The sequence below is a fragment of the Falco biarmicus genome, chromosome 20 (genome assembly GCF_023638135.1).
Source record: "Falco biarmicus isolate bFalBia1 chromosome 20, bFalBia1.pri, whole genome shotgun sequence".
NCBI classification, from domain to species: Eukaryota; Metazoa; Chordata; class Aves; order Falconiformes; family Falconidae; genus Falco; species Falco biarmicus.
The window spans coordinates 4,419,690-4,433,043 of record NC_079307.1 but is presented as its reverse complement, the minus strand read 5'-3'; the positions used below and the strand labels follow the sequence as shown (position 1 = coordinate 4,433,043).

The window sequence follows — 13,354 nt, the reverse complement described above, 5'->3', positions numbered from 1 at the left end:
GCAGCTGTGGGTTTAATGGGGCTACAGCCCCACAGGGGTGCTCCATGAAGAGGTGCAGAGAAGGATGGGGAGACAAGGAAGAAAGGAAAGGGAGAGATGAGGTGCTTTACAGCTCACTGAATCCCTCCCAGGTCGCCCAGGATAGATCAGGAGGCACACACAGCAGCAGTAGCTTGGGATGGGGATGGGTGGCCTGGAGAAGAAGATAAGAGGCAAGGGAACTGGGTCCTTAGGAAGGAGGGGGACAGCTCTGTGCAGGAGGATAAGCAGGAGAGACCCAGCATTTTTAAGAAGTCCCACTGGACAGGGCCGTTGATTGGTACCTCCTTGCAGGCTAGGAACATCCAGCTAATGGTGGGTGAAGGTGGAGCACAAACCCCCGGGTGGAAGGCGTGCAGCGGGCTAGTTCAGTTTGCCTTTGTCCCTGTGGTCCCTGGTTTTCCTGTGTTGGAAGCAGCCCTGTAGCTCCCCTGCTGTAGCAAAAGCCTCCTAGGTAAGTGTCTGCAGCAGTCCTGGCCTGGACCAGAGCGGTAACCTCTCTCTCTTGCGGTGTCTCACCCACCCCTGCTCCCAGAATGAGGATCAAGGTCTTCGTAGACGTAACGAGCGAGAGTGGACAGTAAGTTTTGGATTGGTTTGGGGTTTCTTTTCTCCATTTGGTTGTGGGGTCTGCCTGTTGCTGGAGAGAGGTGCCGGTCAGCCCCCAGGCACCTGCCAGCCCCTTGCACACAGAGAGAGGACCAAAATGCCAGTCCAGGAGAGGATGTGGCTGAGGCAGCCACCCTCCCGTACGCGTTCACCTCCAGCTCCCAACAGCTTCTCGGGCTGTGCTGGAGGAACCACTCCCTCTGTTACAACAAGGCAAGTGCTGCCTGATCCATCTTGGAAGGTCTCGCCTTGTCCTCCCTGGGATGGGGGATTTTATTGTCAGCAAGAGGACAGTAATCCTCCAAATCCAAATTTGGAAATCCTCCCAGTTTCTCTGAAGTAAAAATAAAGCCAGTCATATGGTGCTTTGAAGGTGTAATCTCACCGCCATAAAATCTCCCTGCTAAGACACACCACAGATCAGGGTGATTTTTTTTAATTTTTTTAATACTTTTTGAATTATTTCCTCCCCGTTTACCTCCCCACATCTGCTCTCAGGTTTGTTTGGGAATTTCTTGTCCCAGTTACAGAAAGAAAAGCTCAAAATCATGAGACTTGCACCAAGATCCCAGCAAATTAGTGACCATGGTTCAGATTGCCAGCTCCGCTTTCTGAATGTCACTATAAAATTATTAAATCTGCATCAGTTACAGATTTGGTGCAGACTGAGCTGGGGATATTGGGGAACCAAAATCAGCCTTGACTCCGTTCCCATTTGCCACATTTCCTTCCTATCAACACCAGGGTTGCCTGAATACCACCCCACATGCCAGGGTCAGTATCCCCATTTCCAGTTTTCAGGAGGAATAAAACAAAGAACTAAGGTGGCTTCTTCTTAGTTTCCCATTTGAAAATGAGGATAACAGTCCTGCCCTGACTCCAAAAGGGTGGAGAGGAGGACTCAGGAGAGAAGCAGCAAGGAGTGAAATGTTTAAGATTATTGATGGTCTAAGATGCTATAGGAACGCAGAACAGGTACGTACTATAGACAGCAAGAGAAATAGTTCAAAGCATGCTGAAAGATGGAATGCAACTTTATAAACAAGTTTTCTGCAGAAGTAATACTTGCATGTGTCTGTGAGTGCATCCCTTGTCATAGGTCCCTGCCCTGTACTTGGGGAATTTCAGCCTTCCTCATGCTCAGTCTTCTCCTTTCCTGAACCCAGGGGTAAGCCCCTCCATCCCACTTGCCCTCAGTTTTGTCCCCACAAAAGTCCACCAGTGCTAAAGCAAGCTCAGGGCCACTGGTTCCTGCTCATCCCCGATACGTTAATGTTTGTTCGTTACTTGGACAGTGATTATTCAAGGAAGTCCCTCACCAATAAAGTGTCAAGCAGAGCAGGAGCGTGCCAAGAGATACCTAAAGTTATGGCCATAACTTGGAACATGAAAAGCAGCTCAAAAACACTGAGTAGGGAGTTTAGAAACAGGGAGGAGAGGATGTGAGGCTCCCAACACGATGATGACATGCTGCTTATTTCTGGTTCCCATTATATTTTCTAACACCACCTACATCCTCTCGACCGAGCGGTCCACAGCATGACAACAGTCTTCTGCTGCTGTCACTCAACAAAACTGCTTCTTTCTGTTCATCAGCCTGTTCTGCATTCCAAAACTCAAAATCAGCTGATGGAGATGATTAGGACAGTGGCAGCCCAAAGTCTGAATCGTTTTTGAGCAGCAGGGACTTTTCCCAGCCAAGGCACAGGCCAACACAGCCAATAGGGACACGAACGTGCACTGTTTGCCTTGAGTCTGGCCAAGCAGAGAAAACCAGCCTACTTCTAGCCTTCAGCATGGCTCACAATGTCTAGTTTAAATTGCATGAGAGGTTATTAATTGGCTTTTGAGCAATAGCAGAAACCACAGTCCTCTGCAGCAGTATCCGTCCAGCTCTCACATGTCTTCAGGTTTTCCAGAGACTATAGCAGAGAAATCCTCAGGACCCTGAGAAGGAGTCTTTCACTTTAGACCAGCAAGAACTCATTATTTTGGGATGATTAAAAGTACAGGATATGGTCAGATCGGAGGGAAATCTGTCTGCAGCACACCTAGTTTTACCAAAGAGATGATCTGCAAATAGAAGAAAAGCTGGAGACAGGTATATAGGGGGTGGAAAAGGGTTGTGAGTAAGTCATAGCAGAAATGAAAGCTCTCTAATTCAATCAGATAAAGACTGTTTAAAGGTAATCTGCCAGGCTGTCTGAAACAGATAGATTGCTGACATCCCCTTTAATCAAGCTCTTGAAAATAAAACTGAGAGGGGAGGATGTAACCCAGATAATGAAGAATCATATGGAGTCATGCTGGAAACAAAGGCAAGTGGGAGAAAGTGGCAGAATTGTGTGCCAGTTCAATTTAATTAGTTCATTAGCCCTAATTTAATTTCAAACTTTGTTAAAGATAAATTAGATTTGGGAAAAGTCACAGTGGGACTGGGGAAGGAAGTCAAAGGGCAGTGGCTGCTAAATATGTTAAAAAACACCAGGCTGATTTGGCTCTCTTCCCTTTTGCTATGTAGAAATGAGATCAGGGAACAAAGCTGGAGCAATGTGACTCCTGGCTTCACACGCTGAAGAAAGGTAAAAGGAGTCAGGGAAGCCTCTTCCCCTGACCCCTCTGCTGCCGTTTGCCAGCTGCCCTGCTCTGGCCCCACTCCCACCTGTGGGGAGCGAGCACAGAACACTGACCAGAAGGAAGAAAACTTTTTCATGCTCACCTGGCCAAACAGAAGCACTGACAAAATTGCACTCATTTTCTTTAGCCCAACTTCACAGGTGCTTGTTTCATGCCACATTAACCGATAGATAAACAGAAAGAAATATGCTTTCCTCACCCAGTATATTGTCAATATGCAGCCCATAAAATAGCATCTCATGGCCCTTTCTGCTTCTTTCAGTGTTAAATGCCAACACCCAGCTCAATTTATACACAAGATGTCTACTTACGTTAACTGAGAAGCTCTTTCCTATTAGGCCTTTCTGTCTATTAGACCTTTTGAGTGCACCTATTAGTGTGAAGTCCCGTGTTTTTCTGTTGCATGCTCAAAAAGCATATAAACCGACCCTACCATTTAATTGGGAACAGATTGCTACCCTTGCTAAGAGACATTTTGCCTGCCATGTCTTACCAAATTTCCATCATTGGAACAACTTCTCTTGCAGGTTAGCTTTACCCAGAAAGTTGAGCTATCAGCTAATGACTTACCCCCATAAAGCAGGCACAGAGCTAATGCTTACCCCACCCCCACCCCACCCCCTTGCAGGTATGAAAGCAGTTCTGTTGTGTTTAAGATTTCTTGAGAGTAGCTTATTCCAGGAGAGGACTTTTGCACAGTCTGTACCAACCAACACTCTCCCTAGCTGTCAGCCCTTCTTTATCCCTTTTTATCAGCTGGTGCAATCAGAAGAATAGCAAACAGCTGTTCCTTGTTCCCTGCCTCCCTTATGGTATGGATCCTTGTTTATGCTATACAATTTGTATGAAGATAACTGTCTCCAGGCTTGACGTATGCGTTGCCACAGCTTGCCTACTTTTCCAGCCACAGGGTTGTGTATGGTACAGTGTAAACCTGAGCCTTGAGTTGTGTAGAGGCATAAACTTTCCGCGTAAATATAGATCCCACCTGGGAATGGGAGAGCTGTGTCAGGGCTGCCTAAAGCAGCTAGGAAGAGATGGCAGGGGTTAAGGTAAGGTTAGCGAGGCTTCCTCACGTTCTGTGGCTTGAGTTCCTCCAGTTACACAGCTATAATGCTGCACAGCACCTCTCCACCTTTTCACCTTGCAATTAAAAGCCAGAAGTGGACAGAAACCTCACAAGGTAGCTGTGGGGACGTCCCACTTGAATGTCAGATACCAACAGAGCAATTCTAAATAGAAGGGGCCTGGAGCCTGTTATTCTTTGCTATCTGGCCAGGTCAAGATCACTGACTTTTAAAAGCTTAAGCAGTGGGACATACAGTTTTGCCAAGGAAAGGGAAATGAAAATCAGATTGACCTTAGCATTGCTGCTGTTTGCCTGGTTTGCAGACAAACTTTCCATCCTCTAGCAGCCTTCATTGCTCTTAGAGAGACCGTTCCTGAAACTGTTTTAACCGTGCAGCCCTCCAACTTGCTTGTTGCCTCTTTCCAGCAGTCTGAACCATCAATAAATTATTGTTGACACTTTGTTTTCTATATGACTTTTTTAAGTGTCCTGGTGAAATATGTATCCAGGAACTGGCAGCAGATAAGCAGATTCTTCTGTTCCTTCAGGCATTTTCTCCTGAGGGTCAAATCCTTGTCCTTTTCTCTAAACCGACTGTTTCTGGTATTTTGAAAGAGAGCAAGGAAGGACTCAAGGGCAAGTTACTCGCTTCAACCAGCCCCAGTGAGCACAGGCAGAAGAGGTGACTGCCAGTGCCTTTGCTCTCTGAGACGCCCCTGGGCGAGAGCCCAGGAAGGTGGGTTGATTTTAAAAACCAAACCCACTGTCCTCGCTAGATGTCCCTCCTGCTTGGGTCATCTTGCAGGGCTGCACACTGGAGGAAAGGCTCTGTGAGCAGGGAGGAACCCTTCCCACCAGCTGCCCCCCCCCCGGGGGTCTCCATCTGCGCTCCCTGCGCCCCTGCAGCTGCCCCTGCCTGGGGTCTCCGTCCCTCGCCCCCAGCCCCCAGCGCTTCCTCAGCACTGCTCGCTGCACCTCTGCGAAACTGTCCCAGTAGGAACCAAAACACTTTGGGCTCGGAGGGGTTTTCATTTCGTTTGGCACTTAAAAGAGGAAGAATCAGAGTTTGCAAAGCATCCGTAAGGGTACGCTCCGTCGGAGGGGTCGTGGGACCACGGAGCAGTCACAATCTTGCAAGTGCTTTGTATTCTCTGTAGTTGATGTGACCTACAAAACTGGCCCCAAGGCTTTCAGTGGAGCTGCTCACACAGGTGGAGCTTAGCACATGCGTTCCTACCTGCTAGGTAACCAGTAGGCACAATAACTCACGTCGCCTCCAAAGTCCCTGCCCGGACACATGCCCTTTCGATGGAAGAGCGTGAGCCTGGGTTAGATTCGTGATGCGTACAAGCACTGCTTTTTCAAAACTGAGGCGTGGAAGAGTTAGGAAGACTGAAAATAAACTGTCCTTTCTTGGCCAACTGCTTATTTTGTCCAGAGGGCCAAGGCATTTACAAGGGGCAAACCATGCAAAACCTATACATATGTGTGGGCCATATGGATATTTTGGGAAGTGAGACAAAAATTTTGAAATGTGAGGACTGATCACCTGGCTTTCTATTTTCCTGAAGCAGTAAGCAGAACTACTTAATTTTCCATCCTACTTGTTGTATGTGTGTGTCTCAGCAAGGAGCTGGAGGGTTGTATGTTTTATGGCTGACAATCCCAGAGTTTTCACCCGCTGACTTTTGTCTCTACTTACAGAACTTTGGAAAGTGTCACTCAGAGATATCGAATGCGAGTGATTACCTGACCCGCTGTTACTCACATGAAGATCGATATCTGGAGAAGATCCCTCATGTCTATACCCCCTTGTCAGATCTCCCACAAGATCTTTATCCTCATCATTCTGACATCTCCTTCTGCTGCCCACCTCCCGGTTCCCGGGCTCCTTACATCTGTCCTAAGGAACAGTATGTTTAAAGTGTCAACACAGCAAAATGAAGAAGCTAATGTTTTTCACTTCTCCTGACCCTGTTGCTCAACAACCAAGGCCTTTTAGATACCCCCTTTGCCATTGCTTATTTTATTTATTGATTTTAAAATTTTGGTGCAATTGTAATTGACATGATTAGGTTAAGTATCTGCCTGGCTTGCTAATGCTCAAGGGAACACTCTGCCTTTGCCCACGTCTCATTCAGTACTTGCATCTTTCTTTTCTCATCCTGGCCCTCCTGTATCAAGCTGGCTACGTGTGTGCATGTGTATGTGGGTGACAGCTGCCCTGTGTCCGATGGGACGTGCCCAACCTCATTAAATGTCCGTAGGTTCCCTTGTGTCAATCTCTACACTGTTTGCACCAGAGCAGCCAGCTGTGGATTCTTCACAGCCCTTGTTCCAGCTTGTCCAAAGTTTTACAGCACAGCCAGTGCTCAAATCTAAGGCTGTAGTGGGGTTTGGGATTTTTTCCCCCTCCTTTGGAGAAATTTGTTTCCCCCTTGGCAATGGGGATAGGAAATCCCTGTTGTAAATGGCTGAACAGTCAAGATTGCTGAACCAAATAAGATGCTTATAATGAAAGATGCTCAAAACCAACCCAAGAATAGAGAAAAGGGTTTGGTTTAGGGGTTTTGTTTCTGTCCTTGTCCCCTCCTGTTCCCACTCCCAGTCTCTTGGATTGACTTTTAAATCCAGGCAGCATGGAGACACGTATTTTGAAATCAACACATTTGGAGAAGGCATCCTTTAAATAACCGTCTTACAACCTGAAACCCAAAGGGGAAAAAGAATTAGAAAGGGAAACACTCTCTCTAATTTTCTTTTTCAAAGCCTAACATGACCCCCCACTAGCTTTTCCCCCTCTCTTCCTTGCATCTGTTGATTGGAATTTTAAAATGAACTCAGGCAGAATATAAAGCATAAATCGTCATTTCAGGTAATCTTCTTGCTCTTAATGAAGGATAAAAGCCAACAGAGGAATCTGGCCTTTTAACTTTTTTAAAAGCATCTTAGTTTTGGGACTACGCATTTTTTGATATTGGAATGCGTGTGGGTGTGTAAATCCAAATGTGTACATTCCTGTGACCACAAAGTGTTTTAGAGAAGGAAATTTATCTCCACATCACATTTGTGTTCACTTGTATTAAAAGAAAAATAACTATAGATATACACTTAAATGTACATAAAAGCAAAGAAGAGGAAGAGGAAAAAAAGGAATGAGCATCCTGTATACGAGCTTGGTTTCAAGGATAACTTTCATCTGTTTCACCCAGGTATGGCATAGAAGAGATGACGTCTGGGACAGTTCTGAACAAGGGGATATGCCTTCTTGGCGAATGGGCATTTACTTTCCTTTGTCTCGGGTTGGGTATTTGGCATTCCACAGACACTGCACACGTAATATCACTCTGGAAACCATGAGGATGTTTGAGCAAAGTGCATGTGGGAGGGAGACATGGGAACCACACCATTATCCTGCTGCCCAGACACCAAACAGCATTTCAGCGCTACTTGTACAAATAAGTGAAACTACCATCAAGACGAAAGCCTCCCCGTGAGAGGAGGCGTGAATACCATGTTGGATGCTACCAGCCCAGCTCCTGCCATGCCACATGGACTGAAGTACCATTTTATTTTTGTATATCTGAATCTAAACAGCTATAGTTGTTCTATGCACTTTCTGTGTCCCCATCACCTAGAGCAGCCTTGAGACTCACCTTGCTTGTCCCTCTTCCTCCACAGAGAAGCACATCTGTGTTCACACTACCTCGTGGATTCCCTGCAGGCTAATAAATAGATCTGTATATAAAAGAGAAGTTTATACTTCTGTTAGTTAGGCAATATAGCACTGTGTGAGGATGACGGCACATGCATGGATGCCCCGGTGCCCTTGCATGGCATACATCACACCCGTGGAGAACTGCCTCTTCCCACCCCTCTTCCCCTGCTTCCCCAGTGCATGTTGCTACTTCGTACTTTGTGGAGACGGCATGGTAGCTGGTCACGCGGACAAGATTTTGTTTCTGTGGTGGGAAATCGCTGCACCATGTGGGGAGGTAGCTTCCCGCTGGGAGCTGGTTTCCCACCAGACTGAGAAGTGTTGTACCAGCTGTGGCCTGGCTGGGCTTGGCTGGGTGCGGTGTGGATGAAAGGGCACTGGTGCATTTCTTGGCCAAGCTGAAGTGGCCAGTACCTCCAACAGGCACAGCAGCTTCACACGTGCTAGTGCATGGAGCGCTCTCATTCCCAGAGGATCAGGGGACTACACAGACATAGCCTTAGAGCGTTAAACACAACTTTTCCAATACCATCCTTTTGGTCTTTAATGACCCTGGAGTCATTTGGATTCACATTTCCCCTGCCAGTCTCCAGAGAATTCAGCCAGTCATTTCCCTATACCAATGGACTCAAGCGCTATGTGTCTCGATTCAGATAATGTATTTCTCTCTCTTTTCTTCTCAACATACCTTGGGGTACTTTCTGGTTACCACAGAGCTGGAAATTGGATTTACTCTGAACAGAAGCCACAGTCAACACATTCACCCCAGCAGGGGAACCATGCTTTGGAGTCTGCCGAATCTGCCTTTGGTCACTCTGGAAAGGTGATGAGGTGCTGGAAAACCCAGGTGTCTCTGACATCCTGGAATCAACCCAGCACCACTGACCATGGAGAAAAAGCAAGCAGAAGTCCATTACACGCTTCCCTGTTTGCATGCCTGTGATAGCAGGATGCTGCCTGCGCAGTGGCAATTAGAGTGGATTTGACTGGGGCAGCCTTCGCCTGGTGCAGTTTCAGACAGATCTAAGAGTTTAAATAAGAAATAGAATATGGTCAGGTCTTCAGATACAGAAGGAACCAAGTTAGACAAAATGCTGGCTGGCCTGAGGAGGCATAGGACATGTTGCAGGTGGTTTTCTGCGCTGCCTGTGGCTGGAGGGACGATGCCTTGATGAGGAAGGGGAAGGCAGAGGTGCAGGCTGCAGCGTTACAGAGAAATTCTCGTTGCCTTGTGCAGCTTTGAATTTGAGCTACCCACAGAAGACTGCCACGAAGGGGTTTACTGTGCTTTTCAGCAAAACAGAAGGATTTCAGTCCTCCCTAGAAAGGGGAAAAGCAAGAAAAGCTTAAATTCAAAGCAGTAGTTTGACTTATGCCAGCGCATATATTAAGCTTAGCAATGTCTTGGTTCTCTTTGCCTCTCTTCTCCTTAAGAATTGGGTTGGTCTAAAAAAAATTGCTAAAGGGAGTCTCCACACACTAACACATTCCCTTGTACTGTAGGAAAAGGGGGGAAACTCCTGAAGAAAAACCCTGAAGAAAGAGATAGTGAGGTTCAGGTCCATGTTTTGGTTTTACAAAGCTGCATTTAGAAATGGTTCTGATTCAGGGCTCTTATTCCTCCCTCCCTCTCCATACAGTTGCACAATATTTGCCGTTTCCAAACTTTGCTGCACCTGTTGCCACAAGCTCAACGCTAGCTTTGCTCTGTGATAAGGCTACCCTGTCTGTGGTAACCTCTCAGGCACAGAAATCCTGCTGCAGCAATGCTAATGAGAGGCATTCTCCTCCTGCCATGGTGCAAATTGATTTTAGAAGAGCCCCTCTCCGGGAACAGAGCCATCCAGTAACACTGTTGGGCGTAGATTGCTGACCAAGTTGAACAGGCAACTGGTGGAGTGTGATCCTGCATCCAGTGGGCTAGCAGTATATGGGAGGAACTGGTGCTTTATTTCTGTGTCTTACTGGTGTGAGACATAGAATCATAGAATCATAGAACCATTTCAGTCGGAAAAGACCCTTAAGATGAAGCCATTCTTCCTGTTACTGGGGTGAAATGTCATAATTTCTGTTCCATATGTTGGTGGCAATGACACAAGAGCTCTTGCAGATGGAAAAGACTGATCACAGAACTTAAATAAAAGTCAGCTGAAGAGTTATGACAACTTCTCTCATAGCTGTGCAACTGGTGTGAGGTGCTTGATCTCTTCCTTTCTCCTGGTGCTGACTTTTTCCGGAGTTGCTCACGACACCCACCATCCCTTGCAGGTTCACTCCCCAAAAACGTACACACGTGCACACCACCCCCCCTTGCCTTCGCACTGAGCCCCAGGAGTTACTGGCTGAGCTCGTGAAGCTGTCCTCAGGGCTGCATTAACCAGCCTTTCGTGCTGCCTCCTTCACTGTCCGCAGCACTGGTGGGGATGTGGGGCTTCAAGGTAAACAGAGGAGCAGCGTTCAGGTGACCTGCAAGGCCGTGCCTGGTGCCCTTCACTACTACAGCTCTGCCCTCAGAGCAATACAAACATAATTATGATGCCCAAGTGCTCTGTGAGAGATGCCTCTTTCACTTCATTCGGTTCACTTGTTACCTTTTTGGGAAGCCTCCCCCCAGCCTCCCTGTGCAAGTGGGTGGAATAGATTCAGTGTCACAAACAGCCGGTCCCCTGGGCCAGCAGCTATTTAGGGAAGGTATAGGTGAAGTCATCCCCGAAGCCCCCTCCTCTCTAGCCCGCTTCTCTTGCAAGTGCCCAGATTTCCTTCTGCAAGCAAGCGGTCCTGGTTCTGTATGCAGGTAGACACTGAACATTGTTTTAAGACAACAAATGCATTGCAGCCGCCTTTGCTCCAAGGGACTGCTGGAGAGCCCCTGCTGCGCTCTGGTGCGCTGTGGGGGAGCTGTCAGAGAGGGATGGGGAGCCCAGAGACCCCCTCCTCTACCCCATCCATAACGCAGGGGGAAGGCGACTACTCCATCTCTGCTCCTGCTTAATTACATGCTCCACTAACACCCATGAATCACAGTGCAGTGAGCAGGCAAGCGCTGGAGTCCCGGGTGGTTCCTCACCAGCAGCACACTGCCATCAAATGTACCTCGGTCAGGGGCAGGATCAGGCCCTGCACCAGCTGGCAGGAAGCACTCCCTGGCTGATCTGGGATTAGCAATAGCTGGATTCACATGAGAAAGAGGCAGCAGAATAAACCCCCATCTTGAAAGGGGGTCCTCTAGTTAAAAAAGAGAGAAGCAAGCGGTCTGGTGAAAGGATGGGGGACGAGCCGGGGAAAGCGCTCCTGTCCGGGGGGATTCGCCCTGCAGCCCCCGGGCAGCACCCCAGGGACAGGTGGCCGTGGTACTGGTGGCACAGCCCCAGCCTGGCTGCGTGTCTCCACAGCCCCAGCACCCCAGCCTTGGGCTGGGACCATGGCAGGAGGAGGGCCCAGCAGGCTGCGGGATTTCCCGGCCGTTCCCCTTCCCAAGCACTGCTCCCATGGCTAGGGCTCGCCTCGCTCAACCTGCAGACCGCCGCTGTAGTGCCTGCCTGCCCTGCTGAGCATGCTTGTTACCGAAATCTCAGAATAAAGAACTTATCAACACCAACGTGATGCAGATAAGCAGACACTTCTTTATTGAGGGCCGGGTGCGTGAGTGAGCCCTCTCACGATCAACGCACACCGAGTTTCAAAATCATACTCCATATATAGAACTTATTCATACATATTCATTAAGTATTCATGTATAAACATAGTATTTCCCGAAAATCATTAACATACTCTCCTCCCATATCCAATTCTCCGCAGTAAAGGTTAGAAAGGTCTAGAAATGGGTCTGGGGTGTTATTCGGGTAGGTGGTGCATGAGTTGGTGGCCGCGCTACCCCCTGCCGGAATTATCTTTTACCTACATTTACTTGTTTCTTGGCAGGTAACTATGAGTTTTTCCAGTCGACTCTCCCCAGTTCCCATTAATTCTACATTTTGACATCTCAATGCATTCTCCTAGTCTACACGTAAATACTGTATCAAATCATTTTGAATCTTAAGTCTGTTATCTAAGTTCTAATCATTCCTACTAGGTGATTCTGACCTATTCTTTCGGCCTTGGTACGGGGCTGTACAAAGGATTTCATAGCAGCTGTCGGTTGCTATGCAAACACAAACTCCACTAAAATATTTCTTATAACTCTATATTCCTAATCACATGTGGTTAATTAATTCTAACTAATAGCAGATATGTAACATGCTGACATCCGTGGTGGGCAGAGGAGCTACAAGCAGAGAGACACATTGGCCTGTGCTTGTGCAAGCACTTGTGCACGCACGGGGGAATGGGGCACCAATCCAGCCCAGCTGAGCATGAAGCTCACGCTCACTTAGGAGGTGCCCTATCAGACAGATCTGATCAATACACCATTACAGAATTTTTAGCACAAGCCACTAACTCTGAGAATGAAAAAACCCCAGGATATTTTTTAATAAAAAAGCTCCACTGCACAAGGACAGAGCCTCTGCATCTAGATAAAGACCTTTTGGAACAATTCAGCCACAGATCTGGGCTAGCAAATGGCAGGGGGCTGGGTGGGGGGTCATAAAGGGAGGGCAAAAAGGTCTCTGCCTTGCAGCCAGTGGATTGAACACAGCCTGCGTCAGCAGCAGCCAGAGCTGGTCATTACCGGGTAGGTGTTTATTGGATTGCACGAGATAAGCTGTCATGACCAGGGCACATTTTGCTGAGAGCTCCGGCATTGCTCTTGGTTGTTTCTCCGAATGGTTTGAGGAGAGCCTCAGGTACAGTGTGGCCCAGGACAGCGTGCAGATCCGAGCACTAGTGGAGGATGGTGAAAGCAGGCTGCTGGCAAAGTTATCCTCACTTTGCACAGAGACAGACAAGCTTATCCTGTATTTCTGGAACCTGGCATCTCCCCCCGGGACTGTATTTACTTTCTGAATGGGGAAGAGACTCTGGATTTACCTCGTGCATGGCAGTCTGCAACACAGGTGCCATTTGCACAGACTCCCACCAATGCCCAGCAAGAGCTTTGCTCATCTGAGTTGAAAAGGCGCACAAACACCGAGGCTAGTATCAGAGACTCTTTGCACAAATAGGTGGAAAAGATGCCTGCTCAACCAGAGGTGCTGTGAAACACATCTGTTCCTGCTTTTTTTTATTTCCCCACCGCTATCAGATGTGCAAGCAGGGTCAGCACTTAAGATGAGTTTTGAGGTCTCTTTCTCCAGCGATGGATCTACTATGATCAATGCCTCACTCAGAACAGAGAACCTCCT

General features: G+C 47.8%; 1 protein-coding gene across 2 annotated transcripts in view; it reads left to right on the top strand.

Moving 5' to 3' along the window:
- NECTIN1 (nectin cell adhesion molecule 1) overlaps positions 1 to 10,271 on the top strand; it is a 106,844-nt gene extending 96,573 nt beyond the window's left edge. Inside the window, exon 9 of one of the 2 annotated variants that reach the window (XM_056322752.1) lies at positions 6,059 to 10,271. In XM_056322752.1, the coding sequence (XP_056178727.1) occupies positions 6,059 to 6,277 (219 nt within the window). In that variant the 3' untranslated portion in view covers positions 6,278 to 10,271. The remainder of the gene's footprint in view (positions 1 to 6,058) is intronic. The other variant, XM_056322754.1, reaches the window with a different exon arrangement.
- Positions 10,272 to 13,354: the final 3,083 nt, after the last annotated feature.